This window comes from Acinonyx jubatus, chromosome B1, assembly GCF_027475565.1.
Source record: "Acinonyx jubatus isolate Ajub_Pintada_27869175 chromosome B1, VMU_Ajub_asm_v1.0, whole genome shotgun sequence".
NCBI classification, from domain to species: Eukaryota; Metazoa; Chordata; class Mammalia; order Carnivora; family Felidae; genus Acinonyx; species Acinonyx jubatus.
In genome coordinates this window covers 83,411,856-83,439,471 of record NC_069382.1, presented here as the reverse complement: position 1 = coordinate 83,439,471, position 27,616 = coordinate 83,411,856, and the positions used below count along the sequence as shown (strand labels likewise).

At 41.3% G+C, this 27,616-nt stretch overlaps 1 protein-coding gene across 3 annotated transcripts in view; it reads right to left on the bottom strand.

The window, feature by feature from the left end:
- The window catches only part of RNF150 (ring finger protein 150), a 285,841-nt gene that overhangs the window by 44,192 nt on the left and 214,033 nt on the right, over positions 1 to 27,616 (bottom strand). Inside the window, exon 7 of one of the 3 annotated variants that reach the window (XM_053216930.1) lies at positions 19,368 to 26,942. The exons of the other annotated variants lie outside the window; for them this stretch is intronic. Coding sequence (XP_053072905.1) covers positions 26,932 to 26,942 — 11 coding nt within the window. The 3' untranslated portion in view covers positions 19,368 to 26,931. Of the gene's footprint in view, positions 1 to 19,367; positions 26,943 to 27,616 lie in introns of those variants that run through there. 3 annotated transcript variants of the gene reach the window in all.

Sequence of the window (27,616 nt, the reverse complement as noted above, 5' to 3'; positions counted from 1 at the left end):
ATCATGACCGGAGCCGAAACTGGTCGCCTAACCAACTGAGACACCCAGGTACCCCTTCCGTAATTTTTAGAAACTTTATCTTTTAATTAAGGCACATGCTTTACTTTGAGGCCAAAAGAACACAAATGAAAACACTGTCATTAAAACATTTAGAAGGTTCTCTGTAGGTGGTACTAATTGGGGAGTGTAAAGTAGCTATTAACAATATAAATGTTCCCTGAATGATACCTTCTTCCCTGCAAAAGCTGATATAAAAGGACTGCAGAAATAATATCGGCCTTTACTGAATTCTCATAATAACACTTTGATGTGGGTTCATTATTCCTGTTTTACAGATGAAAAAAATACACTCTCAGTCCACTGGACGCAGTAGTATAATACGTACTTGACATACTCTCTTCTCTTGGGTTCACGCACTGTAAAGACATTGAGAGAACTGAAACAGAGTGATAGGAATCCATTTAATACTTTAAAAGATCTTGCTGTTCAGTGAAGAACAGATTAGTAGCACAAAGTAGCACAAAGGGTGGAGGGAATCTGGAGGAAATGATTGCAGCAAAAACAGAGGAAATGTGGCTTGGTGCGGCAGCAGTGAGTGGAGATAAGGGGACAAACTGAAGAAATATTTTAGAAGGGGGATGTATAGAAAGGTGGTGGGCTGGACAAGGGCAGCAAGAGAGGAGAAAGTAGAGGACAGCCCCCATATTTCTTGAGCAATATAGGTACCATTTACTCAGCTGGAGAAACTGGAAGACAAACTGGTGGGGAGAGATCAAGAGTTCAGCTTTGCATGCGCCATGTTTGAGATGCCCGGAAGACGTGCAAAGGAGATGTGCAGTCAGCAGTTAGATACAGGAGTCTGGAGGACAATAAATGAAGTGAGAGGCTTCAGCACAGAGAAGAGATTTGAAACCATGTGAGTAGATGAAAAGGAATCTTTTCTAGGAAAAGATTAAAGAGTAAGAAAATAACACCAGGGACAGAGTTCCCCGGAACACTGAAACATACTGCCAAAGACTCCCAACTCATGCCTCTGACATGACTTGTTTGGCCTGCCCCATGTTTTTTGTTTTTGTTTTGTTTTGTTTTGTTTTTTTTAGAGCATGAATTAATTACCGATATTTAAAAGTCAGGGTATTTTACATACAGATTTACATTTTAAATTTATCTTGGAAAAGAAAATATCTGGCAATATATGCCCAATTCCCGGAATGAAATCATTGAGGAGAACGGAGTAAGGGCTGCCCCGCTAGGCTCAAGGCAAAGAGGCTCTGGGTCCCCACAGTTGTTGAAGAGTTTGCTCCCTTGGTTCATGTTACTTGGCCTGTGTATTTATTGAAGTTTAAAACCTCATAATTAAAGGGAGGGCAGAAGAACAGTAGAGGAGGGTGAGCCCCCCAAAAGCCTGAAAATGGCCAGAGAATACTGTATCATTGATTCATTTCCTCCTTTTCTTTTAAATATATTCTGCATTACCTCCTTTATAGGCATTGACTCACAATTAACAATCTGTGCCCAAGGAAACGAGCTACTGAGTATTACTGACTTGGCTGGGTGGATTTTAAGACTAATTCTGTCATCTAATTCGTAGTCTTGAATGTCTTTATCACAGCATTAAAGAGCATAGGATGAGATGGTGGGCAGAAAATACTCCATTTTAAACGGAGCATTGTAACCTATTTTCTTGATCCATAACTACTGCTTTCATACATTTCCACATTTAATTCTAAGTAAAATCCATCAGTAGCCTTGAGGTTAACCAAAAAATTCTTAGTGTTGGGATTTATTAATTCTATTTGGTCCATAAATTATTAATATCCTTGGTTTATCTCTTTCTTCTTTAATATATAAAAAATTACCTAAAGACTCATGGTTTCCCTTTGTGAAATGTGTACTGTGGTTGCAGTTCTGCTGTGGATTTGATACGAGCGTGTATAAAGTGTGCCCGGATGACTGTTCTAGTTCCTTCCAACCTGAGAATATAAGACCCTGAGACCTGCCTTGTCTGGTATTAGGCATACCTGGCCTGTCCCTATCACTTCAGGCCTCTGTCACTGCCAACACTCCCATTCAGGGCATCTGGGTGGCTCAGTGGGTTAAGCATCTGACTCTCGATTTCAGCTCATGTCATGATCTCAGTCAGTGAGTTTGAGTCCACACTGTCAGTACAGAGCCTGCTTGGGATTCTCTCTGTCTCCCTCTCTCTCTGCCCTTCCCCTGCTTGTGCTCTCTCTCTTTTTCTTTTTCCTTTTTTTTTTTTTAATCTTTTTTTTTTTAATTTTTTTTTCAACTTTTTTTTTTTTTTTAATTTTTGGAACAGAGACAGACAGAGCATGAACGGGGGAGGGGCAGAGAGAGAGGGAGACACAGCATCGGAAACAGGCTCCAGGCTCCGAGCCATCAGCCCAGAGCCTGACGCGGGGCTCGAACTCACGGACCGCGAGATCGTGACCTGGCTGAAGTCGGACGCTTAACCGACTGCGCCACCCAGGCGCCCCTCTCTCTTTTTCTTAAAATAAATAAACTTAAAAAAAAAACCCCACACAACCCCCTCCACACACACACAAACAAACAAACAAACAAACAAACAAAATTTCCATTTCAGAATCCCACCATGTTCCTTCAGAAACAGGAGGCACTCAGCAGAGTCTGTAGCATTGAAACTGAATTGAAGTTCCCCTCTGGCCATGCAGGGCTTAAGTTTTGTATTTTATTAGCTAATAACAATTCTAATGCTTATTGAGTACTTAGTACATGCCAGGGATTATGCTAAGTATTAAAACAGATTACCTAATTTAATATTCAAAATCAACCTATGACATAGTATTATTTCTATTTTCAGGTAATAAAACTAAAGCCCAGGAAGGTTAAAATCCTCCTGAGATTACACTGAAGGTAAGAGTCGGAACTAGAATTTGAACCTAGATCTGATTCCAGAGCCCATGAACTTGACCATATCTATACTTCAGAAGTAAGAGTCTTAACCTGAGGATTAGTGGACTTGTGGAGGAATTCAGGTACCTAAAGTTACATACACACTTATATGGTTATACGCATACATATATTTTTCTGGTAAGAGGATTGCTCTCACTAGATTCTTACAGAAACCACAAAAAGGCTAAGAACCATTCACCGCAGAGATTTTGCATCGTGGGTGAGCTGGAGAAGAGTGGTCTGGCTTTCTTTTCAATGGTTTATGTTTCAATGACTATGTGTTCTATTAACTTGACATGACACTTTTCATGTGAAGTCACCACTTTCCTACTTAGTTGTTTCTTTATGATGGTTATTCAAAGCTAAAGCAGAAAATTATCCTTCCCAGAATCAGGTTTGATATTTACTGCGTGTCTTCTGAAAGAAGGCTTAGAGCAGTAGCAGGCTGGAATAAGTCCTTCTCTGTTAAGAATTAACAAACATTGCCCTCAGAATAAGTGTTCTCTGTGTTGGGAGAAAATAAGGTAGTGATGAATATAATCCCCCAGGTGTCCTGATTCTCCAGGAGGTTTGGTGTTCACACGCTGGGAGCTGCTCTGCATCACATAAAAGCTTATTTTTTCCCATGTACTTGAAAAATAAGGTTTCAAGGAAAAAATGGCACCCTTCTGTCCACTGGTACCAATGCTTATCTTCCTGAAAATAAGACATCATTTCCAATCACTCCTGTATTATGCAAGAGAACCGTAGGGGAGATGGTCAGCCAGACTCGCTGACTTACATTATCTTTCCATCTCTTCTCAGAATCAAGGTTTCTTAGGGCAGGACTGGGGCACTGCCTACATATTCCCTATCATAATCTTAGTGGGCAAGTTAATCTGACTTCAAATGCAGAGTGTTTTCAATAAGGAAATGTGTTCTTTTTGTATGAGTTCCTTGCTTTATCTCTGGCCTAACAAGAATTTCTGAGGAGATAAACTTCTGATTGGGCTTAAATCTTCCCTCTTAGGAGGGGCTTCTATTGTGAGAATGGCCGGCCTGAGGGTCAGTTTCTTCAGAGGCTGTGCAGTATTAATAACAACAGCTAGAATGTATTGACTTCTTCCTACATGCCGGGCATTGTGCTAAGCAACTACATGTTACATATGTCATCTTCACAATGACATTCTGAAGTAGGTGTATGATTATCCCAACGGCTGCTACACATTTTATAGGTGAAGTCAATTTGTCCAAAGTCAAGTACACCGAGGGGGCAGAAACGGAATCCCTATCCAAGCCAGTGATACTGACAATCATGCCATTCGGGAATGACAGATCTGCCATATTTTCATGTGGCTGCTAAGCTGTGCTCATAGACAACGCTTGGCCACCTTTGGGAACTAAGCATTCCAAGGCTACAATACAAATTCATCCATCTGGCTAAGTGACTTCTAAATCGTTCAGATATAACTGGCACCTTTGCCTTTTTAAGTTCTGGCTCCATAATGATAAATATACACGTGATGAGATCAATTCAGGGAAATTCCTTCTTCCCTCTCAGATGGGAAAGTTTAAACCATTATTTCTACGTGGGCTTGGTGGAGAATTCCCTGGAAGCTTGTATATTAAGTAAGATCAGATCGTTATGATTTCACTTTGCTTTTTATCTTTTTTTTTAAAGTTTATTTATTTTGAAAGAGAGCAAGAATCTTCAAGCAGGCTCCCCAACACCAGCGTGGGAGCCCAACATGGGAGCCTGAACTCATGAGATCATGACCTGAGCCAAAGTCAGATGCCGAACCCGCGTAACCAACTGAGTCACCCAGGCTCCCCCGCTGTTATCTCTTCATCATTGGTTTTCTTTCCCTGTGACACTTCACACAGGAGGGCAAAGATTTCCTCCAATTCCTCAAACTTCTTACTGATTGCATTAACAGTTCATTGGGTAATTCCTTACTAAGTGCCAAAAGAAGGGACGATGTAACTTTTGCATCAGTTTTACATTGGTTTGTGCAGGAAAGGATGCAAAATCTAGTGAACATTTATGTAGTTAACATTTATGATGTTACAATCTGCAATTAGTACCACCTACAGAAAACCTTAAGCACTAAGCTTAAGGAGGTTTCAAGGAAAAATGTTGGACGCTGAATCCCCTTCATAAGGATTGTTTTGACTATTTAAGGCCCTTTAAAATTCTATTTGAATTTTAGGACTGTTTTTCTATTTCTGCAAAAAAAAAAAAAACAAAACGCCATTGAGACTTTGATAGGAACAGCATTGGATGTGCAGATTACTTTGAGTGGTATGAACATTTTACAATATTTAGTCTTCTAATTCATGGCTATGGGATATTTTTCCATTATTTGGTATCTTTAAAATTTCTTTTGGCAATGTTTTATACTTTTCAGTATACACATCTTTCATCTCCTTACATTTATTCCCAAATATTTTATTCTTTTTGGTGTTACTGTAAATTAGATCATTTTCTTAATTTCCTTTTCAGATTATCCACTGTTAGTGTAGAAAAGCAATTGTTTTTTTGTGTGATTTTATATCTTGCAACTTTGCTGAATTCGTTGTTTAATGCTAACAGGGCTTAACCAACTGAGCCACCCAGGTGCCTCAAATCTTTGGAATTTTCTATATATTCGATCATATTATATGCAAACATAGATACTCAACTTCGTTCCTTCCAGTGTGGATGCCTTCTATCTCTTTTTCTTGCCTAACTGCTCTGGCCTGGACCCTGCAGTACTATGTTAAATAGAAGTGGTGAAAGTAAGCATTCTTGCCTTGTTCCTGATCTTAGAGAAAAAGCTTTCAGTTTTTCACTATTGAGTATGATGTTAACTGTGGGTTTGTCATATGTGGGTTTTAATATGCTGAGGTAATTTCCTTCTATTTCTAGTTTGTTGAGTGTTTTTATCATGAAAGTGTGTAGCATTCTGTCAAGTGCTTTTTCTGTGTCAAGATGGTCCTTTATTTTTATCCTTTGTTCTATTAATGTGGTATACCACATGTTGAAATCTATGACACATTTTAAGTTAAATTTATATATGGTGCAAGGTAAAGCTTGGTGTTCATTTTTCCCCAAGATTTTTGTGATCAATTTCTTGTACTATATTCCCTTTTTTTTAAAAAAAATTAATGTTTATTTATGAGAAGGGCAGAGAGAGAGAGAGAGAGAGAGAGAGACAGAGCACAAGTGGGGGAGAGGCAGAGAGAGGGGGAGACACAGAATATGAAGCAAGCTCCAGGCTCTGAGCTGTCAGCACAGAGCCCGATGCGGGGCTCAATGTGGGGCTCCAACTCAAGAATCCTGAGATCATAACCTGAGCTGAAGTCAGATGCCCAACTGACTGAACCACCCAGGCGCCCCCATTCCCTTATTTTTAAATATCTATATTGACTTCCATTTTCCTGACTGGTCTCACTAAAGACAGGCTGTACTAAAACTGAGGAGGAATTTGAACGCATGGCTAAAGTGACCTTCTTTTAATATATGTGGATTTTTTTATGGTGTGCATAAGAATACTTGCTTAGATAAATTGCTGGAAAATAAACGATCTGTTTCTTCAATAAAGTAATGATAATAATACTGTTTCTTGCAACCTGCAATGAGATTTGGTAATATTTATGCATATATGCACATACGCATGCATGCACATATACACACGACACTTCCCTTCACAGTGTGTCTGACACATGCTATGCTGGCTGATGCACTGCTATTATTGTATTTAATAAATTTACTCACAACCTGCTTTATTCATTTTCCATTAAGCCTCTTGACTTCTCCCTTCTTTGCCCATTAATGTGCTGGCAGACAAGGGGTGCCCTTTCTTTCCCTGTCACTACCCCGCTGTCTCTGAAACGTTCTGTTTCTTCAGGGTTACAGGATACAGGTTGATGCATCAACATATCATAAAGAGCTCATCTGCCATGTGACAGCCTCATCCCTACTGCTTGTATAAGTGTCACCCTGTTACAAGATAGTCCAACACAAGAGTCAGAGGAAACTAGAGAACAGGGCTCGGATGGAAACATAAAGTCTAGTTTAAAGGTCAAGCTACAGAACACAGCAAAGTAGGGAATCCTTCACTCTAAAGGGATTGGGGAGGGCAGAAGCAGAAACAGTTTCTTACACATGTCCTTTTAAAAGAAAGAAGCATTAAAATTTCTTTTTATGTTTATTTGAGGGCAGAGAGAGAGGGAGACACAGAATCCAAAGCAGGCTCCAGGCTCTGAGCTGTCAGCACAGAGCCTGATGTGGGGCTCGAACTCAAGAACTGCGAGATCATGACTTGAGCCGAAGTCGGATGCTTAACTCACTGGGCCACTCAGGTGCCCCAAGAAGGAAACATTTTAAATAGGGACTTAGCCGAAATATAAGTCCTTAAGAAGAGCATACGCAAAATGTAAGGTAAATAAATAGTTCAGTGCGAGAGACTAGACACTGCTAAGAGCACATTTGGTCTGTGTGTGCAGGCATCATGTTACATCAATCTGTTCTACAACCACAATCAATTTAAATTTTTTACTATGGTTGTCATTTCTGACCATTCTGACCATCTGCTTCCCCCATAAAGCACATGGAAAAGCCTGCTTATAAAACTTCAAGACTGCCAAGTCATTTGTTCAGAAGAACCCCTGGTTGTTCCCACCTCTTCCAACAAATAGTGCATAATTCACCTTTGGTGGGTGTGAGAATAGGTCATGACCTGGTGTTTTGGGGCAGGAGGGAAGGACTCAAAGTGGTGGCACACATAAGCCCTCAAAAACTGCTAGATTCATCTTAGCTAAAGAAAAGAGGCCTGATGTTTTCATCCAGAGCATGAGTTGATGTCCCAATAAATTACTGAAATTCACAGTAATTGAGATGGATGTGCCTTCCTGGAAAACCTAATGGATTCTATCTAAAGCCCATAATGGCAAGAGCAGTAGTCCAGTCATATGTTATAAGATCATAACCTAACCCATTTCTCTGGCTCACAGAATGCAACTTCTAGCTCTTGTGTTCAGAGCAAAAACTAGAATTTTAATTAATATTTGGTCATGCAATGGGAATTCCTTGCCATTAGTTTAGGGTGGAAATAAAGGAGAAACAAGTGATGTAATGTGATACAATGATTAGAAAGATATATTTGATTATTCAGATGACCGAAATATATCCTCAGACATATTTGGTCTTCATCCACAGTTTCTTTTTCTTTTTAAAATTTTTTTCAATGTTTATTGGTTGTTTTTTTTTTTAAGAGAGAGACAGAGTGTGAGTGGGGAAGGGACAGAAAGAGAGGGAGACACAGAATCTGAAGCAGGCTCCAGGCTCTGAGCTGTCAGCACAGAGCCTGATGCGGGGCTTGAACTCACGGACTGTGAGATCATGACCTGAGTCCAAGTCAGAAGTTCAACCGACTGAGCCACCTAGGCGCCCCCATCCAGAGTTTCTAAAAACCCTTTCAAGCCATAAAAGTGAACTGGGTGTCTTGTTATTAATGAAGGTGGCTTCTGGACCTCACCCAAGGGCAGGATGTCCAACCATGTGATTGGAGTGTTGGAATTTTCAGTCCCACCCTGACCTCCAGGAAAAGGAGAGGGGCTGGAGGTTGAATCAGCCAATGATCAATGACTTAGTCAGCCATGACTATGTCATGAAGTCTCCATAAAGACCCAGGAGTGCACCTTTTTGGTTCCTTTTTTTCTAACAGCTTCCACCCTTGGGGCACCAGAATGCTGTAAAACCAGGCCCCAAGCTCCATGAGGATAGACGCTCCTTTGTTTGGGACCTTGCCATATGTATCTCTTCATCTGGTTGTTGATTCGTATCCTTTAATACACTTTATCATATCCCTTAATAAAATGGTAAATATACATGTTTCCCTGAGTTCTACGAGCTGTTCTAGCAAATTAATTGAACCTACAGAGGAGGTTGTGGGAACCAAAAATCTGTGGCTGGTCAGTCAGAAGCACAGGTAAACAGCCTGGGTGTGTGCCTGGCATCTGAGGCGGTGGTGGTGGGGGCTGTTCTGTGGGACTGAACCCTCAACCTGTGGGATCTGATTCTATCTTCATGCAGATGGTGTCAGGATTGAGTTGAATTCTTGGACATGCTGATGGTGTCTCAGAATTGCTTGGTATTGTATGTGTGGGATCTCCCCCCACCCTGCTGTTTGGAATTGGGCCAGAAAACCTTAAAGAGGCAAGCTGATCAACCAGGTAAGGGGGCATGGATGGGAAAAGGGAATAAGGGAAATGGATATTAAGGTGGACCAGACATTCATCCTCCATTTCTGCCCCTCAGGGATAGAAACCACTGGTCTTCCTCCCTCTTGTGCCTCTTTTGTTTCATAACCAAGCAGATAAAGCCAGAAGAGCCTTAGAGTTTACTGATCACTCACTCACTCATTCAATCAACTAAGACAATGGACAGAAAACATTTAGCCTAGTTTCTGGTTCAGAGAAACCTTTAGTAACATGTAGGTTTTGATGGTGGTTAATGATAAAATTGGAGCTGCTGTTTATGTTGTTCGCAGGTAGATGAACTCATCTCACCTCCTTGTAAGTGAGGAGGCAGACAAGGAACCCATTGGCACACGCTGTTTGAATGGTACACACTGTTATGTCAGTGTTGAGATCAGGTCTTCTAACTTCCTAAACAGCTTTTTCCAATGTTTATTTCCCCTTTACGAGCACATTCTCCAACTTAAAAAAAAAAAAAAAGGAAGCCATATTCTCTTTGGATAAAAATACAAATCTTATCCTTCCTCATGAAAGTGTTGATACCTACATCCCCCCCATCACTTTGCCTTTGAGATCACTGTTATTTTTCCTGAATCCTCACTTGCCAAGAAGACTTTGTTGAATTTTAAGGTGGGTATTTTAAAAAATGATTTGCATTTTGGTGTTTTCCAGAAATAAAATGAAATCATTACCTTATGGGATATTTCTCTAGGCTCACTACCCCTTACCACTTATCATTGGTTCAAAAGGTTGAAATCTCTAAATACTTTATCTGGGTTTGGTACCTCTTTAAAACTCTCATGCTATTTTGAAGCAGATTTTCTTGGGGGAGGTGGTGGGGATGGGGGTAGACACTAAAAAAAAAAAAATGCTACAAAAGTACAGGAATAATATAGTAACCTAAGCTGCTTTGTCTCCATCACCAAGCATTGATACTGATTTTCAGGTGCCTGCCAATGTTACCTACTCAGAGAAGCTATCCTTGTCTGTCTTCTAATTGCCCCAGTCACTCTCTAACACCTTACCTGGCCTTATTTTATTTTTGATAGTCTTAACATAATATTCTTATGTTCTTCTGTCTTGTTCAATAGAAAGCAATCCCGATGAAGTCAGAGACTGCATCACCATAAGATTCCCCAGCACAGAAATAAGGGTCTGAGTTATACCAGGGTCTGAATAAATATTCACACAGCAAATCATGTTATATTTAAGTCTGTCTCTTCAGTAAAACCAAAACCAACAAAACCACATTCGTTCCCTTTGTGCCTCATTTTTAGTTTTATCCTTCCAACAAAGCAACTACTAACATAATTTGACATGAATCTTTACAGTACATCTTATACAAACGTGTGCGTGTGTACGTGTGTGTGCACGCGTATATCGATGCAGGTAATAAATAAATTCACGAATAAATTAGGCGCTATTTTGTGTATTAAATTTTTTACACAAATGAAAGCTTGCTGTGTTATTTTTCAACTTTTTAAAATTTTTATTTATTTTTTTAATTTTAATTTTAATTTTTTTTTTTTTTTTTTGAGACAGAGACAGAGCATGAGCAGGGGAGGGGCAGAGAGAGAGGGAGACACAGAATCAGAAGCAGGCTCCAGGACCTGAGCTGTCAGCACAGAGCCCGATGCGGGGCTCGAACTCACTGACTGTGAGATCATGACCTGAGCCGAGGCTGGACGCTCAACTGACTGAGCCATCCAGGTGCCCCTCAACTTTTTTTTAATCTTGTTTTTCAGATTTAATCATATTCTGTATTTAATTCTTTTTTGCTGCTGTTAACTAGTTCATTTAAACACAAGCTGTATTTTATTTGTCCTTTTCCAAAATGAAAGACATTTACGTTATTTATAATTTCTGACTTGTATGTATCTTCTAGCAAATTCTCCAAAAACGTTAGTTTCCTTTCCTTTCCTTCTTTTCGGAGTAAGAATACATGATCACTTCCTTCTCTAGGGAAGAGGCATTTTAAGGGGTTTCATGCAGCTCCTAGGTACTATCATTTATTTTGGCTTCCAGAACATAAATATTAGAAGAATAAAAGAAATCTTTTTGAGGACCATTTTTAAATCAGTGGTCCCCAAAATTAATCACTGGTCCCCCAAAAGATTGATTATAACAGCTATAATTATTTGTTGTATTTCATGATTATAGCAGGGGGCAATGAAGATGGGAGTAAAGGTGGGTAACACCACTGATAGAAAATGGTAGACTTGGCCCAGAATTGTTCTAACACCCTTTTTCACAATTATAACTATTATTGTTCTCTCATCATCATCATTCATTACATTTGCTTTAGTTTATAACATTCTGTCGAACATCTGAGTCCATATGACAGCAGGCTGCCTGAATCTCAGAAAGGCTAAGTTATTCCTTCAAGGTCCCCTGAAGAGCCAGTAGGTAGCTGAGCTAGGACTTGAACGTGGCTCTCCTGTTCTTGCCTGGGTGGGTTTTATGGTGCTTTATGAAGTCCTCGGTGTTGGCTGTGAGAGGAACCTGGGGCACTGGGTGTGGTGGATAAGATGGTGATGATGGTGGAGGTGAGGTGAAGATGGTGATGATGATGGAGGTGATGACAGTAACTGCCACAAAGGACAGCTGAAGCTGTTCCTTCCACACCCATCCTCCCCATCCCTCCCACCCCGCCCACCCCAGCATTTAGTGTAGCAATTATTCAGAGGCAGATGACTACTTAGTAGGGTAATGAATCTTTGTTGAAACCATTTGCTAGACCCTCTCATTTACTTTACTAATCTGATCTTCATTTCCTTTGCTCATCTGATCTGTATTTCCTGGAAATCCAAAACAAGACAAAACAAAACAAGCATCTAGTAGCTACAATGAACTTTATAAAATGCCTCTTCCTAAGGTGGTACAGGAGGGAGGGAGGTAGACCAGAACTCCACCAGACTCTATGCTGGGTACTATTCATTTTCATTAGCCAACCACCCCCCCCCCCCCCCCCGCAAACCAAACAGTTTAAATTTATCTCTTTATTACATTTGAATTGTCATATATGTGCACTGGGTTTAAAAATGGGTTTTGCTACTAAAAACCCAAATAAAAAGCAGAAAATGGGTTTTTGCTACTAAACATCCAAATAAAGGATATGGCCAATTCCAGCCCTCCACAAAATGGCAGTTTGCATCCTGCTAACTTGGTCTCTAGTAAGTGGGGTAGGGACTCTTGAGTGATTTTCTTCTGGGCTCCCACAGGTTCCTTCCCACTGGGAGGAGGTGTGCCCAGAGGTTGGAGAGTAGTGCTGCCCCCCCACAATCCCTTTTCTGAAGAGTGCCTGTAATCCGCAATTTCTGACACCTGATTAATATCAATGCCTTATTTCATTATTTAAATATTCCACCCATGTATTTTTGTTTTTTTTTTCTCTTAACTAGAACAGACTTACATCTCCAAGGACAGGGGTGTATTTCACATAGACATGGCCAAACCTTCATCCCCAATGCTAAACTCATAAAAGAAATAAAATGGTTACCACCTCCATGTATGAAACAGAAGAATGGGAAGACATCAATAAATAATGTTGGTGTTTTAAAGGCTAAAAATACTGGGAGGGAGACTCCTACTCTTATTTCAGAGCTGCATGGAGAATATTATAACAAGGTGTCAAGCAGGACCACAGAATAAGCTAAGAAAAACAAGATCTAGCCTACACGGTATGTAAGGTAAGTGTTTCATTTACTTTAATGGGCCAAGAATCTTATTCCTGCTCTTCCCAACCCCTTCACCTTAGCAGGTATTTCCTAAGAGCATTTTCTAGTTTCTTTTTCTCTTTAATGGTTTCAGAATTATGCTCAGCACCTCTCTGAGAAGAGGGGCCACCTATATGGAATTCTGTCTCTGTGGCTGGCATGGGTGGGGGTGTGGCTATGACAGCTATTCTGCCAGAGGCTTGCTAAACTTAAAAATGAAGAGATGAGAATTCAAAAGGTACCACTTCTAGATGGACCATGATGACTGGGTGAACATATCCATGATAAACACAGAATTAGAAAAATGAGCTAAAACCCAGCAATTTTCCAATATTAAGGAAAATTGAAGACCTAAGCATTTCATCCTCGGATCCCCGAACATGTGTTCAAATGGCCAAATCCTCTGAACAAGTCCATTGGGAGCTTGTGGAATTTAATGTGGGGGTTAAGGTCTTAGCATTTCCTGCACCAGCCTGAGAGTGACCATTCATTCCCCCATCTCTCCGTAAACTAACGAAAGCTACATAAATCTCTTAGGTAGACAAAGCCTTTAGCAGATCTGGCAAATGAGACTATTCAGAAGAAAAAAATAGCACTTGGCAAAGTAATTTCTACTTTGTACACATCTGTTTTACATCTGTCAGAATCTAAATTTCTTCAAAGGCGGGGCAATTTCATCCTAGTTCAAGACAGGTATTAATAGATATTATACCAAATCATTGACATCATTGGCAAAGTGGCTTGTTTAACTGATGAAACTGACTCCTAGATTAACTCCCGGTGAGGTCTTCTAGATTATTTTCAGAGTACTTTGTGATGTCTTTCCCCCCTTGTTACACTTAGTATCTTTTGCCATCCCTACATTACAGATAGTCATTTCAATATGTGGCCCACGTGCATTCTGAATTTTGATTTTTTTAAGGACATGCTACTTCAATTGGGAAAGATTATTGATGCCTATAACAAGTTCTCCTGCCTGCTCCTCCTCCACTTTTTTTAAACCCCATAGTTGGCCTAAATATTTGTCCAGGACAGAGCTCCTACCTAACCCCCTTTTATTGCTGCATGCTGTGTTTATCATTTTGCCAGTGTTCCCCAGTAGTACATAATGAATGAACATTTTGAACTTGTACTTTTGAAGAGTCTGCAACCACAAGCATAGACAGTGTTCCAAGCAAGAGGTGCTCTATCACTGGACAGATCTTACCATGTAGTCTTCAATGTTTATTTTTTTCCTGCTTGCAAATAATTTACATGACTTTGCCACAGAAAAACAGCTGCCTCACACTATTGCCGAAGTCTCTTGTAACACGGGATGCTTTGCCAATAATGGTAAATGATGGTGCAGAGTGGTTAAAAATCCATAAATCCCCAAATCACAGAGAACCCACTCATCTGGTGCTGAGCTGAGTTTCCATGGATACCAAGGGCCTGTCTTCAATTTTGAGAACTCTCCTTCACTCTGCAAGCCAGGAAAAAAGCAGCAGGGGTCCTTGAACTAGAACTGTACCTTTGCAGACCCTGAAGATCCTGTTCTTTAACCCACTGGAGACTAAGCCTCAGGCCACCTTCAATTTTCTGATGAAGATTCTCTTATAAGAGAAAATCTCCTGGAGAGAGGGTTTGTAGGCAGCATGAGAGCTGGTTAAGATTTCTGAGACTGAATATTTCCCCCTCAAAACTTTGACTGTCATTCCAGCATCAGAGGTGAGTATATTTTTCCATTTTATGGCTTGCCTTTTTATAGATAGGATTTCTCTAAGAGGAGGATGCATATTTAGGCACAGAGGGAATCTTGGAAGTAGAAGGCAAGCATGTCATAAGCAGAGACACGCATCAATGTAAAGGCAAAGTCCCAACAGTAAGACTCGAAGGATAAAAACACTCAGCCTTAAGAAATCAGCTGTGTACACCATGAGAGCTCAGTCAGGGTTCCATTTGTTCCATTACTGTTAACATTCAACAAGGTAAGAAGATTTAAAAAAGAAACATTTCCTGCCATTATTATCTCCTTCCAAGTACAGTTGATCCTTGAACAATACAGGGGATAGGTCACTGACCCCCCACACAGTTGAAAATCTGAATATAACTTTTGACTGCCCCCAAACTTAACTTTGCATAGCCTATTGGTGATTGGAAGCTTTGCCAATAACATAAACAGTTGGTTAATACACATTTTGTGTGTTATATGTATCATAGACTATATTCTTATGATAAAGCCAGAGAAATGTCATAAAGAAAATCATAAGGAAAATTTATCTATCTATCTATTTATTTATTTTGGAGAGAGAGACAGAATGTGAGCAGGGGAGGGGCAGGGAGAGAGGGAGACACAGAATATGAGGAAGGCTCCAGGTTCTGAGCTGTCAGCACAGAGCCTGACATGGGGCCTGAACCCACGGACTGCGAAATCATGACCTGAGCCAAAGTTGGACGCTTAACCGACTGAGCCACCCAGGTGCCCCAGGAAAATATATTTATAATAATGTACTGTATTTATTGAAAAACATCTGCATGTAAGTGGACCCACACATCTCAAACCCATGTTGTTTAAGGGTGAACTGTATTAAGCTCCCCAAACATATTTTCTACACCATATCTTGGACAAAAGATAATGATGCTTAGCAGTTACTAATTAGTACTCTGCTGCAGATCTTAGCTGCTATAAATCCAAAGGAACTATAAAATGTAACCTTGTTGCCTTATCCTTTTCAGCAGTTAATTTTATGACACCAAACACCTCTTTCCTCAATAAAGTTATATAGTTGAGAAAACCTACTGTGATTCTTTCCAAATTCGTCTTTCGCTCCACCGGATCAAGGACTTCCTTCAGTATCTCAGAATTGTTAAAGTATTTTCTCTACAGAGAACACTTCCTTTTCCCAGGAGGTGATTCAAGGGTTATTGCTCATCTTCAAAATGTAAATGAATGCCTGTAACATTCATTTGTTGTCAAAATGTAAATGAATGCCTGTAACATTCAGTGTGTTGGTCACATATCAGGTCTATAGTCTTTCATGAGCAAGGAAACAATTATTTCAATAATAAAAAGGCTATGGTCTCTGGCTCAGATAGCAATGTTAGCTGCCAGGTAAACCTCCAACAAGATCACAAGGTAGGACTGAATAAAAACATACCTAGATTTTCTACTGATTTTCTTTTGGGATTGGGATCAGTGTCTCGGGGGCTAGTAGGTGTGGATAGACATTGTAGGATTTATGAATAAGGATCCACCCAAGGACCAATCACACAAAATGGCGCCAAAGTGTTCACTTGGGAAATTTTCAAGGCTGAGTCAATAAGAAATAGGTGAAGCTAGCTGCATTGAAGACAATGTTCCAACTCTGGTGCTCCTGAAGAAAGATTAGTATGTGGTTAGAGACATAATTTGGATCCATAAATGGATCGTAGGGATAAGACAACAGAGGATGTGTGAGTTGTCCCAGGTCTGTCCTCCTTAGGCAGGTATTTTAGGGTAGCAGCACAAGTTTTCAAACTCTGATTTTAGAAAGAACCACCTAAGAAGACTGATGACAATTCCACTGCACGGTATTTACCCAAAGAAAATGAAAACACACAAATTTGAAAAGATATATGCATCTGTATGGTTATAGCAGCGTCATTTACAATAGTTGAGATAAAGAAGCAATCTGAGTGTCCATTGATAGACAAATGCATAAGGAAGATGTGGTGACTATATATTCCATGGAATATTATACAGCCATAAAAAGGATGAGATCGTGCCATTTGTGACAACATAGATGGCTCTAGAGGGTATTATGTTAAGTGAAATAAGTCAGACTGAGAAAGACAAATACCATATGGTTTTACTCATGTGGAATCCAAAAATAACCAAATGAATAAACACACAAAAAGCAGAATCAGACCTATAAATACTGAGGGGAGAGGGGAGTGGGGGTTGGGCAAAATGGGTGAAGGGGAGAAGGAGATACAGGCTTCCAGTTACGGCATGGATATGTCATGGGACTAAAAGGCACAGCGTAAGGAATACAGTCGGTGATATTGTAATAGTGTTATGAGTGACAGGTGGTAGCTCCACTTGTGAGCACAGCATAGTGTATAAACTTGTCACCTCACTATGTTGTACACCTGAAACGAATAAAACATTGCATGCCAACTATACTCAGAAAAAAAAAAAAAGAATGACAGTTCTTAGCCCACGCCTGAAAATCATGATTTGTTAGATCTGGGGCGGGGGACAGGAATCTGCATTGCAACTGGAGCCCAGGAGGATATTTAGACCACAGCTGAGAAACTCCAGTTTGCTGGGCTTTGGGGACAGTGACAGAACTGTCATCAAACCTGCCATTTATTCAAGCTGTGACTTCTGATGAGGTTCCTCGACCAGTCTCCACTTCAGCTTCTCATGTCAAAGAGTGATAATGATTGTGAAGGTTAAATAAAATACCTTAAAGGTGCAAGGTCCACAGCACATGACAAATACTCAGTAATGTCTGAGTTCCCTCTATCTCTTCCACTTTATTTATTTTTTTAATATTTATTTTTGAGACAGAGAGAGACAGAGCATGAACGGGGGAGGGGCAGAGAGAGAGGGAGACACAGAATCGGAAGCAGGCTCCAGGCTCTGAGCCATCAGCCCAGAGCCTGACGCGGGGCTCGAACTCACGGACCGCGAGATCGTGACCTGAGCTGAAGTCTGACGCTTAACCGACTGAGCCACCCAGGCGCCCCTATCTCTTCCACTTTAGATGACATGAGAACATTTTTTAATGCCTTTATGGACCAGACACTTTTCCAAGGAGTTTGATTACATTTAATCCCATGAGGTGGTTTTTTTTTTTAATGTTTATTTTTGAGAGAGAGAGAGAGAGAGAGAGAGCGCAAGTGTATGAGCAGGAGAGGGGCAGAGAGACCGGGAGACACAGAATCCGAAGCAGGCTCCAGGCTCTGAGCTGTCAGTGCAGAGCCCGACACGGCGCTTGAGCCCACGAACTGTGAGATCATGACCTCAGCCGAAGTCGGACGCTTAATCGACTGAGCCACTCAGGTGTCCCTGAGGTGGGTGTTCTTATTACTTCCATTTTGTAGGTGAGGGAATGGAGGCATCAAGATGTTGAGCAATTTGCTCAAGACTGCGCCTTGACTTAGGTCTACTACTGAGAACTTACATTATTTCTGGGGGTATAAATTAGGTACAGGAAACTTGAAAACCTCTCTCTACTAATAAAGACACACCTTTCACTTCCCAGTGCCTCTACCATTTGGTCGTGCTCCCTGATGCCTCACCAGCTGAAGATGACACTTGCACTCAGTGTGGACACAGGCGCACACAACTGCAATCTGGCTGTAAAGTGTGTCCTTTTTATTAGAGGGCACAGGTGCTAGGGACATCCTATCTAAAACTAAGGACTGCTTTACTTGTCGGGGTACATTTCCTTTCTCCAGATATTAGAGAGCCTTTAGGTCCATTAAAGAAACAATGATATATAAATTTGTCTGGCATGTTCTTCCCTCTCTGACGAGCTAAGTTGGAACCAGTTTCATTTTCAGGAGTAATAAATAGACAGTCACGAGCAGAAACTTCAAGTATCCCTGCTGAGACGTAGTTAACTACTGTGACATAAAGTTGATGGTACTGATTCACGAGCATAGGTGTACTGGCACGTGTGTGTGCCATGTAAACACACAGATGTGTACGTGTGTGTAGGTACTGCTTGAGGCACACATGCGCACTCCGTGACATACAGGTAAAAATGTGTGTATATGTGTGTGTGCTCCTGGCCTCCATCTGTGCACACACACGCATGCTTCTACCTATGACACCAAACAGATATTAAACTTTGATTTCCAAATCCAATTTTCTAATTAACTCCTTATCGAAACAACAGCGACAGTATTACGACGGCATTATTTTCCTTAAACAATTCATCCCGTTGTTCCTGTTGCACAGCAGGAATTTAAGTGCAGCCAACACTTTCTTGCGCTGACAGCTCTGAATAAGGCGTAAGTCCTTATGTATATAAATGATGTTGGATAATTTATATTTTTTTGAATACACTTTCGTTTATAAATCTGTTTCTCCCTGCTATGAACATTAGTTACCAGTTACTAACTGTGTATGTTGTTGCTTGATAGGCACATAGTTACCAATAGGTATTATTTTATTTTTTTAAGTTTATTTATTTATTGTTGAGAGAGATAGAGAGTGAGCAGGGGAAGTGGGGGAGACAGAAAGAGGGATACAGAGAATCCCAAGCAGGCTCCACACTGTCCGCGCAGAGCCTGATGTGGGGCTCCAACTCACAAACTGTGAGATCATGACCTGAGCTGAAACCAAGAGTTGGAAGCTTAACTGACTGAGCCACGCAGGTGCCCCCCAACAGGTATTATTTTAATGAGACCTAATGGGACAATTCAAAACTGTGATTGTCCTTTAGACATCAGTGCCTATGAAGGAAGCACTGTTTGCCCTGAAACGGTCCCTAAATTTGCGGTTGCAAAGCTGGGGTGAGCTTTGCGGTGAGGGGCTGTCATGACTCAGGTCTAGCCAATTAACACCATAGGGAATGAGGCCCAGGATTTCTGCTGCTTCCAACTCTTTCAAGTTGGAAATGCAGATTTATGTGTAAAGCCTTGCCATATTTAAATGCTAGCTACTAACTAAAACACTGCCAGACGCATTTTCAGGACCAAGAGACTCATCTGCAGGCAAGAAGAGTCATATGTGACAACAGTTTGCTACCTCTGCCCACAGTAATTCCTGGGAATTCCTAGGCATCTATTCCTTAATGGTTTTGGATGATGAGCCAAGGCCCTAGGGATTTGGTGGTGGTGGTGCGTGAGTGCGTGTGCACAGGTGGATGTGTGTGTACATGTGTGCAGGGGTGTGTGTGCAGGAAACCTTGCTTGATCCCCACCTTGGTGTGTGCTCTATGGGAAGCCTCTGGAGTGAGGAGGATGGATGGTCTTCCCACTATCCTGGCACAGTGACTTAACCAGACCAAGTGGAATGTGACCAAGCTGATCATAACACAGAAGGGGAGGAGAATTTGGCTAACTCACTTAGCCACAATACATTTTCTTCAGAAGAAGAAAGAAATTTCCCTGCAAATTTCTCTCAAAGGGAGGGAGCACAGTGAGGACCACCCCGGAAAAAGCCAGTGAGCTAGAGATTTCTGGATTTTAAAGGTCTGCCAGTGGATTTTCTATGTGGGGGTATGCAGGGGTGTGGCACCCATTTGCTGAAATCTCAGAGGTTTGTAGAACGGGCACTTTCAAATTTTTTGTTCTAAGCGGTTCCCTGACTTAGCAAATCTGAAATTACTAGCTTATCCACAGATCATCTATCCGCATGTCTGCATGCTGAAGACACTCTCTAAGGTTGTTTGTAGGGCTGCAGGCTGTTGAATACAATACAGATCCGTGTGCAGAAAGACATAATTATGACTTTCTAGGAACTGACACTAATGGATTGTTGATTGATTGATGGGCTGCCTAGTGATGATCCTGATAACCTGAGTGGTTTCTCTGCAAATGGTGCTAGAAGGGCAGTCAGTGTTTTGTATGAGATCATGGTAATAAAGAATGCAGTTTATAACTCAGTAGTACTCAGATGATCAATTAGCAAAAAGAGAACTACAAGGGAGCATGCAGTTCTGGCTCAGGAAGTAGAGTAATTCAGTTTTCATCTCCATAGGCGATTGGTTTAGGCTACAACCTAGAGCTATCAGGCCTTGGGGTCTACCTGAGAAAGGTGCATTGTAGATATTTTTATAATATTAAGACATTTCAGTTGCACCATCAGGTTCTTGCGATATGTCTGCCCAACGTGTGTTCTCCTGGAGAGGTGGTATGCGGTGGGGAGAGGTCACATTTGTGGCTCACTGACAGCCAGGCACTGAATCAGGAGTTGCATGTACCTAGATTCATTTCACCCTCACAAGAAACCTGTGGGGTGGATTTTGTTTGAACAATTTTAAAGATGAGGAAACTGAGGCCCAGGGATGTTACATGAGTTTGCCACAGCTAGCACTTCGGTGGGCAGCCAGGATTTGAGCCTGATGTGCCTGATGCCAAAGTCATCTGGTTTCCCAGAGCCCATATTATCCCTTGTAGGTCAATATTATCACTCAACGTGGGTCAATCTAGAATAGTAAGAGTAGCGCCAATGGCATCAAACAAAAAGTGAAGTGCTTCCTTTAAGCGGCGCTGGTTTCTGGGCATTTGGTTTTGTGTCATCTCCAGGCATCTGCAGAAAGTACTGCGTGGACAGGCGCTGGAGACTTTCTCCATCACACTTCCCTTTGCTGCTGTTTCTGCCTCTTTGTCTCTCTGTTGCCTTTAATCCCCATTTCTGCTGTGCAGTCCAATGTCAATAATGATAAATAATAAATCATCAATCCATTTCCACGAGGCATTAGTCTCCCTCCTTCCTCGTGGCGGGGGACCAGTTTGGCATTTGTGCTTCTGTAGGGTCACAGAGTCATCCCAGAGGAATGAGCTACAGGGAGGCTCGCCCTGCTGGTGCTTGGATCCATCTTGGAGATCCGTGGAAGAATATACATATTTTCTTCTTGTTAGCAGACAAAATACGAAAGGATATCACAATGCAGTCTCCTAACTATTGCTATTGATTCTTTAAAAGTTCTTCAGCGTATTCATTCATTCCTTCAACTAATGCTTGTGGAGTCTAACTTTATGCCACAAACTGTGCTGGACTTTGGAACATGAAGATGAAAAGCCACAGTCCAAACCCTTTAAGGTCCTATAAATTCAGTGGGGTGAGGGTGACAGACGCTTTCTTAAGGAAGTGTAACAGAGAGAACTGTTTGGAAGAAGATAATTCTAAAACAAGCACCACATTCTGCTTGGCATAGCGGAGAAGGCATCTCAGAGAATACAGCAGATGAGGTGTTCCTGAGGATACACAGGACTCGGTAGGTGAGGAAGCAACGTCGGGGGCAGCGTGTCTAGAACCACAAGCGGCTTGGAAATGCTCTGTGTAAAGTACCTGGTGGGAGTGGTTAAAAGCCAGAAAGAAGTATGCTGCTGCCAAATGCTTAATGATTTGTTTAGATTAGCCAGCTGGAGATTTTAACCCATAGGTGATAAAAATGTTTGCAGCGAAACAGTGACGAGATCAGATTTCTGTAGAGGACGATCCAGGAAGCAGGAGGAGGACACATTGGTGGATGTTGAGACTAGAAACAGGGAGTGAAACGGCAGCCGGGGAGAAAATCAAGGTAAGAGACAATAAGGTCTTGAGTTACAGTAGCGGCGGAGGGAAATGGCACAGGGAGATATTTAAAAAGCAGACTGAACATTTGGTGATCGTCTCACTACAGAGGGAAATAGAGTGTAAAGAATATAGGTAATCCCAATATACTGGCTTGAGCACTAGGAAGTCATGTCATTGTAAAAACTGCAGTCATTAATTTATGTGATAGACCTATACACTCATATATTGCAGATATAGCACAAATGTAGCATGCAAAAAGAAAACCCTCTTAACAGTTTGGTACCATACACATTAGCTGAAGCAAAGGATGCCATGCAAGGCCATACTTTCCATTGTGGTAGAAAATGCATTTTGGGCAGGGGGGATGCTAACACACAATGTATGTGGAATTAGTGATTTCAGTCTTCAATGGTATGTCAACGGATGCTTTTTGTTTTGTCTTACTTTTAACTTTAATTTTTATTTATTTAAAAAATGTTTTATGTTATTTATTTTTGAGAGAGAGAGACAGAGGGGCGGGGGCAGAGAGAGAAGGAGATGCAGAATCCAAAACAGGCTCCAGGCTCCACACTGTCAGTGCAGAGCCCAAAGCAGGGCTCGAACTCACAAACTTGGAGATCATGACCTGAGCCGAAGTCAGACGCTTAACCGACTGAGCCACCCAGGCACCCCTAAATTTAATTTTTAAATCATTTTTTTTTCATTCCAAGAACATAGTTTAACAAGACAAATAGCACTTCATCTTTTAATCATTCTCTGGGAATTGTCACTCTGCTATATTTTTTAATATCTGGCAGTTCTTCTCTTTCTCTGAAAATTCCTATTTCTCACAGTATCTGTTTCAACAGTATCTGTTGCAATATTATCTCCTCTGTGAGGACACAAATGATAGCCTACAGAATTCTGTGCTCTGAGTTATCTTGGTTTCCCTGGAATTTCTTTTTGTTTTTACTTGTGGTCTCTGTCTCTTAGATTCTCATAATTGTCTAGCCATCCTTGCTCTCCATTCATACTTACCAAGGAGGCACTCTGATTGAGCATGCATGGATGGGCTTGCCAATGGCAAAGGGACCTTATTATGGGGCTAAGACCACCAGTAGATGGCTCAGGATGGGGGAGAAATCCGGGGGCCTAAATGTTCTATACATAGTCAATCACCAGATCTTCTTTTGAGCACCACTCCTTACCCCGATCTTCCTGGGCATCTGGTGCCCTACATCTTGAGCCTCCCCAGGGTTCTGAGTGCTCAACTGCTTGTTTCTTATCAGCGTCTTCCTTAAGAGGCACTTCGATTCCGTCTTTCTCCACTTTGCCAGGTGAATTTCCACTCACTTGTCACCCAGAATTTGTTGACCTGTTGTCTGTTGTAATCTTTTCTCCATTCTTAGTGCCCATGTGGGCTTGTATCTTTTATAAACCCTTTGGTGGGACTTTGTTAGGTAGCAGAGATAAACCTGTGGGTTCAATCTTCCATGTGTAACCAGCAATCCTGGGTTGACTCCAGATGGTTCCTTTACAAGAAGACGAGTCCTGATGCCCTTGAGTTTTCAACCACTTCCTCTGGGCATGTTTTAACTAGATTTTTTAACTATGTACTATTAGTTTGGAACAAGGGCGCTTTCCTGGCATTTCTCTGCAATGAACCAGTGTTAATTCTGTGGTTCAGTATTAGAAAGACAATTTGGCCAGGGCAGGGACTCGATTTAGCTCCTCTATTTAAATTCTTCCTTTTGGGATAGCTATTACTGCTTGCCTCTGCTGCACAAGAATGTTATGAAGGCAGAACAGGATACTGTGGGTGAATTATGCTTTGAGACCTTAGGAAGAAGGCCAATCACTGAATTCAAGGAGTTCTTTTCTGTCAGGAGGCAGGCCTCAACTCCTTGAAAGAGGATATTATGATTTCTTACTCCTATTGCTTTAATAACAGAATAACATCAATTATTAAATTAAGGGTTCTTTGCAAAACCTTTTTCTGCCTCATAATTTCATAGTAATAGAGAGGTAAATCTAATTTTTAGCATTCAGCCTGTTAACCAATTACACTTAATAAGAATATCTGGCACCTAAATATTTTAATAACAAATAAAATAGAGTCAAGTTTTAAAATATTTAGATAAAATGGAGCTATTCTTAGGCGATCATCAGTTATTTCCTTTAAAATTACACGATGGATACATGAAAGGAGTCACACAGCGTAGTGTATCCTGGAATGGGGGTCCATTGAGGGAGATTTTCTTTCTTGATTTGGAACCAACAACTCTGAATGTGGTACTTGTGTCTCAGCACGTTCACTTGTTTGTTAAGTGGAAATGATACCACTTCTAAAGGATGTCACAGGGTTTTGTTTTTTAACTACCTCACTGAGAAGAGAAAATGATGCATGTGGTATCTACTGTAAAAATAAAAAGCATTATAATTATTTAAAAATCATACATACAGTGATTGGAATTAAACACCAAACTGTGTATTCCTATACACATAAATACATAAATATAGACTTCATACCTACATCTATCAATTGAAGAAACACAATGTGTTTTTCGAAGTATTGCTTCTCATTGCCTAGCATCAATATTAAAGCAGAATGAAGAGCTTCGCATAATATTTTGGTTTACATGACGTGCCATCATAACTATCGTTTTAACAATCACCACAAAAGGCTGTTAAACAACCAGGTGAGTAGTGCTTAAGAGCTCTGTGAGCAGACAATTGTCACGTTCTGAGTCCAGGGTGCACTGTGTAGAAGGTTCCTGGGGGCACCTGGGCTCTGGCAGTGTTTTTCCAGCCGTCTACACTCACCATCTTCCCAAACGCTCATCTGATTCCAAGATGGGGAGCTGTTGCATTTCATAAGACCCTCTACAGTCTCAGGAAATATGGCAGAGGGGAGAGAGCTAGGGGGACACCGTGGTGCCGGAAGGAGGAGGGTAGCAAGAAGAGCTTGTAAGTAAGAAAGCAAGATCTTGACTGAGCTTTTCTTAGTGAGACTTGGAAGGGTAGCAGGATTAAAGGTATAACTTTAATCATAGAGTTATGGAACCGGAAAGGATCCTAGCAATCATCTGCTAGTACAAGTACGTTTCCTCAATTGTCAATGAAAGTGCTAAGAGACTAAGTGACTTGCCCAAGGTGACACAGTTAATTGGAGGCCAAATCAGGACTAATGCCCGAATATCCTGCCTCAAGCTAGTGGTGTTTCCCATATATCATCCTACCTCGCGTAACTCCAGTAATGTCCTGGTAATTACTGATTTTCCCCCTGAACCACTGAATTTCATTTCTGAAATATTTTGATTTACAGAACTCTGAGACTCTCAACTTTCAGAGCCAATTCTTATGTCATCCAAAAGGCATTTTCAGCTGTTCCTGCTTTCTTAATCTCGGAATAATGGAATTTCCTCATGATATGCTTTAGAATTGAAATGCAAAGAGAAATGTTCTTTTATTTGCCCTTCATGGTACTCAAATATTGAAAAAGTGCTGACCTATCAATTGTGTTTCCTGCCATCGGCTGCCACCTCTTGCTGAGATCCACGTTCAGTGTGACAGTGTCTGGCAAAATGCAGGTCTGCTCAACAGCCCTTTCCCCAGCACACTCTTGGAACAGCTGTTAAGCTGCAACACTTCCCCAAAGCCGGACAGCATTGGGGGAAATTAATCAAACTGGAAGTGGTGTTCTCAATGAGTAACTTAGAGCATCTGAGGCAATCTCCCAGAAATGGATGGATTTGGTCTGCTGGCTGAGTTACTTCATTTCCAGAAGACAAGTTTCTTCTGAGTGGATGGTGTGTGTCATGCCTAGGCTGAGTACTCCAAGGGGCAATATATCTGTGGTCTCAATGGATTAATTCTCTCACAGGCCGTTTGTAAACCTACAGGTCCTCCATACTCCCTGTCAGAGGCACCAGATGCACAAGACAGAAAAACCCTGGGAGCCTGGCCCTGAGTGGGCTTTCTTGGATTGGCGAATGTTTTTAATCAAGGAGAAATGTTATCGCGGAAAATCTGGTGGCTTGTGGACTGGACAGTTGCCATCTGGGTCACTTGGTGATCAAGGCTTGTGCTTATCACAAAGATCTTTCCTCTTCAGAACAGCTGTCTCTCTGCTGAAGCTGTTGTTGAGCTGGTGAGCTGGACGATTCAGAAACAAGGGGGTGATGTTGCTCCAGAGACCTGGCACATGATGAGACACAGCGATGACTGCGGGGAACAGTGTTGTAATCTACAAATGCTTTATTCTGTATAGAAGTAGTCCACTGTGGCTTAACTATTTCCTGAAGGACAGATGACAGTGGGTCTAAACTCTTAAACGGTTGGCTGATTCTGCTGTCTGCCACAATGGAATATCCTCATAAATCAAAGCAGTCATCTTTCCAGGGCTAATGTGAATCTTATGGGCACCAAGGGAGATCATTTTCATTGCTGATTCCAGCCAGCATATTTATCCATAGTCTAGGGTAGCTTCTTTGCCATTCCAGGTTTTGATGCAAGTCAAAAAAGCAGACGTGGCTACTCACTCTTGTCCTCTCTCATAAACCCTGGAATACTTTAGCTAGATGTGTTTATTTCTGGATGCACCAGTATATTTTGCCGTCACATAAAACCTGGAAATTGCTGCTTTGCAAATATAGCAGAGCGTAGTTGCACATTTGAAACAGAAATGTGGTGCTCATGCCAACCTTCCCTTTTTCTCTCAGTTGTCTTGACTCAGAGGTTCAAAACTGCATTCCCTGGAAAAGTCTTGAATGTACATTCTGTCTTGTTTTCACATTCACGCCGTGGTCAGAGCAAGGCTAGGGGCATTTAAAACTTCTGAATACAGATGTCCTGAGTGCTTCATCAACTACTCCCTAAATAGTAGACAAAGAACTTTAAAAAATGAATGAGTTTCACTTCTGGCCTAATATTAACAGAATATAGCTTGAGGAATGAAGAACCCTCAGAGAGGTTGATCCTGAGTTCCTCAAATCAGAGAAAGCTAATCATTCCAGAGACTCTACACAAGTCTCTGAATGAACTTTTTGGAAGTTTTCTTTTCCATAATTAGGATGGAGTATGTGTCCCTAGAGAGCTCCTGGTGATTGCAGCGGTAGCTGTTAATGGCTTTTTTTCTACAAATGGCTTCTTCCCCCCGCCCCCACCCCAGACTGCAGTTTCAGCTGGGCTTTAGCAAATTACTTTTGTCTCATGAATGCATTTTGAAGAGTATGAGCATATTTTTTTCCCAAAAAAGGCTGACCTGTCTCTAGGTTCTGTCTTTTAGAAAATTTTTTTTAATGTTTATTCATTTTTTTGAGGGGTGGGGAGAGAGAGAGCAAGCAGGGGAGGGACAGAGGGAGAGGGAGACACAAAATCTGAAGCAGGCTCCAGGCTCTGAGCTGTCAGCACAGAATCCAACACAAGGCTTGAACCCACAAACTGGAAGATCATGACCTGAGCCAAAGTTGGATGCTTAACCAACTGAGCCACCCAGGCGCCCCTTTAAAAAAAAAAAACAGCACAACAAACCTTTAATGTTCATTCA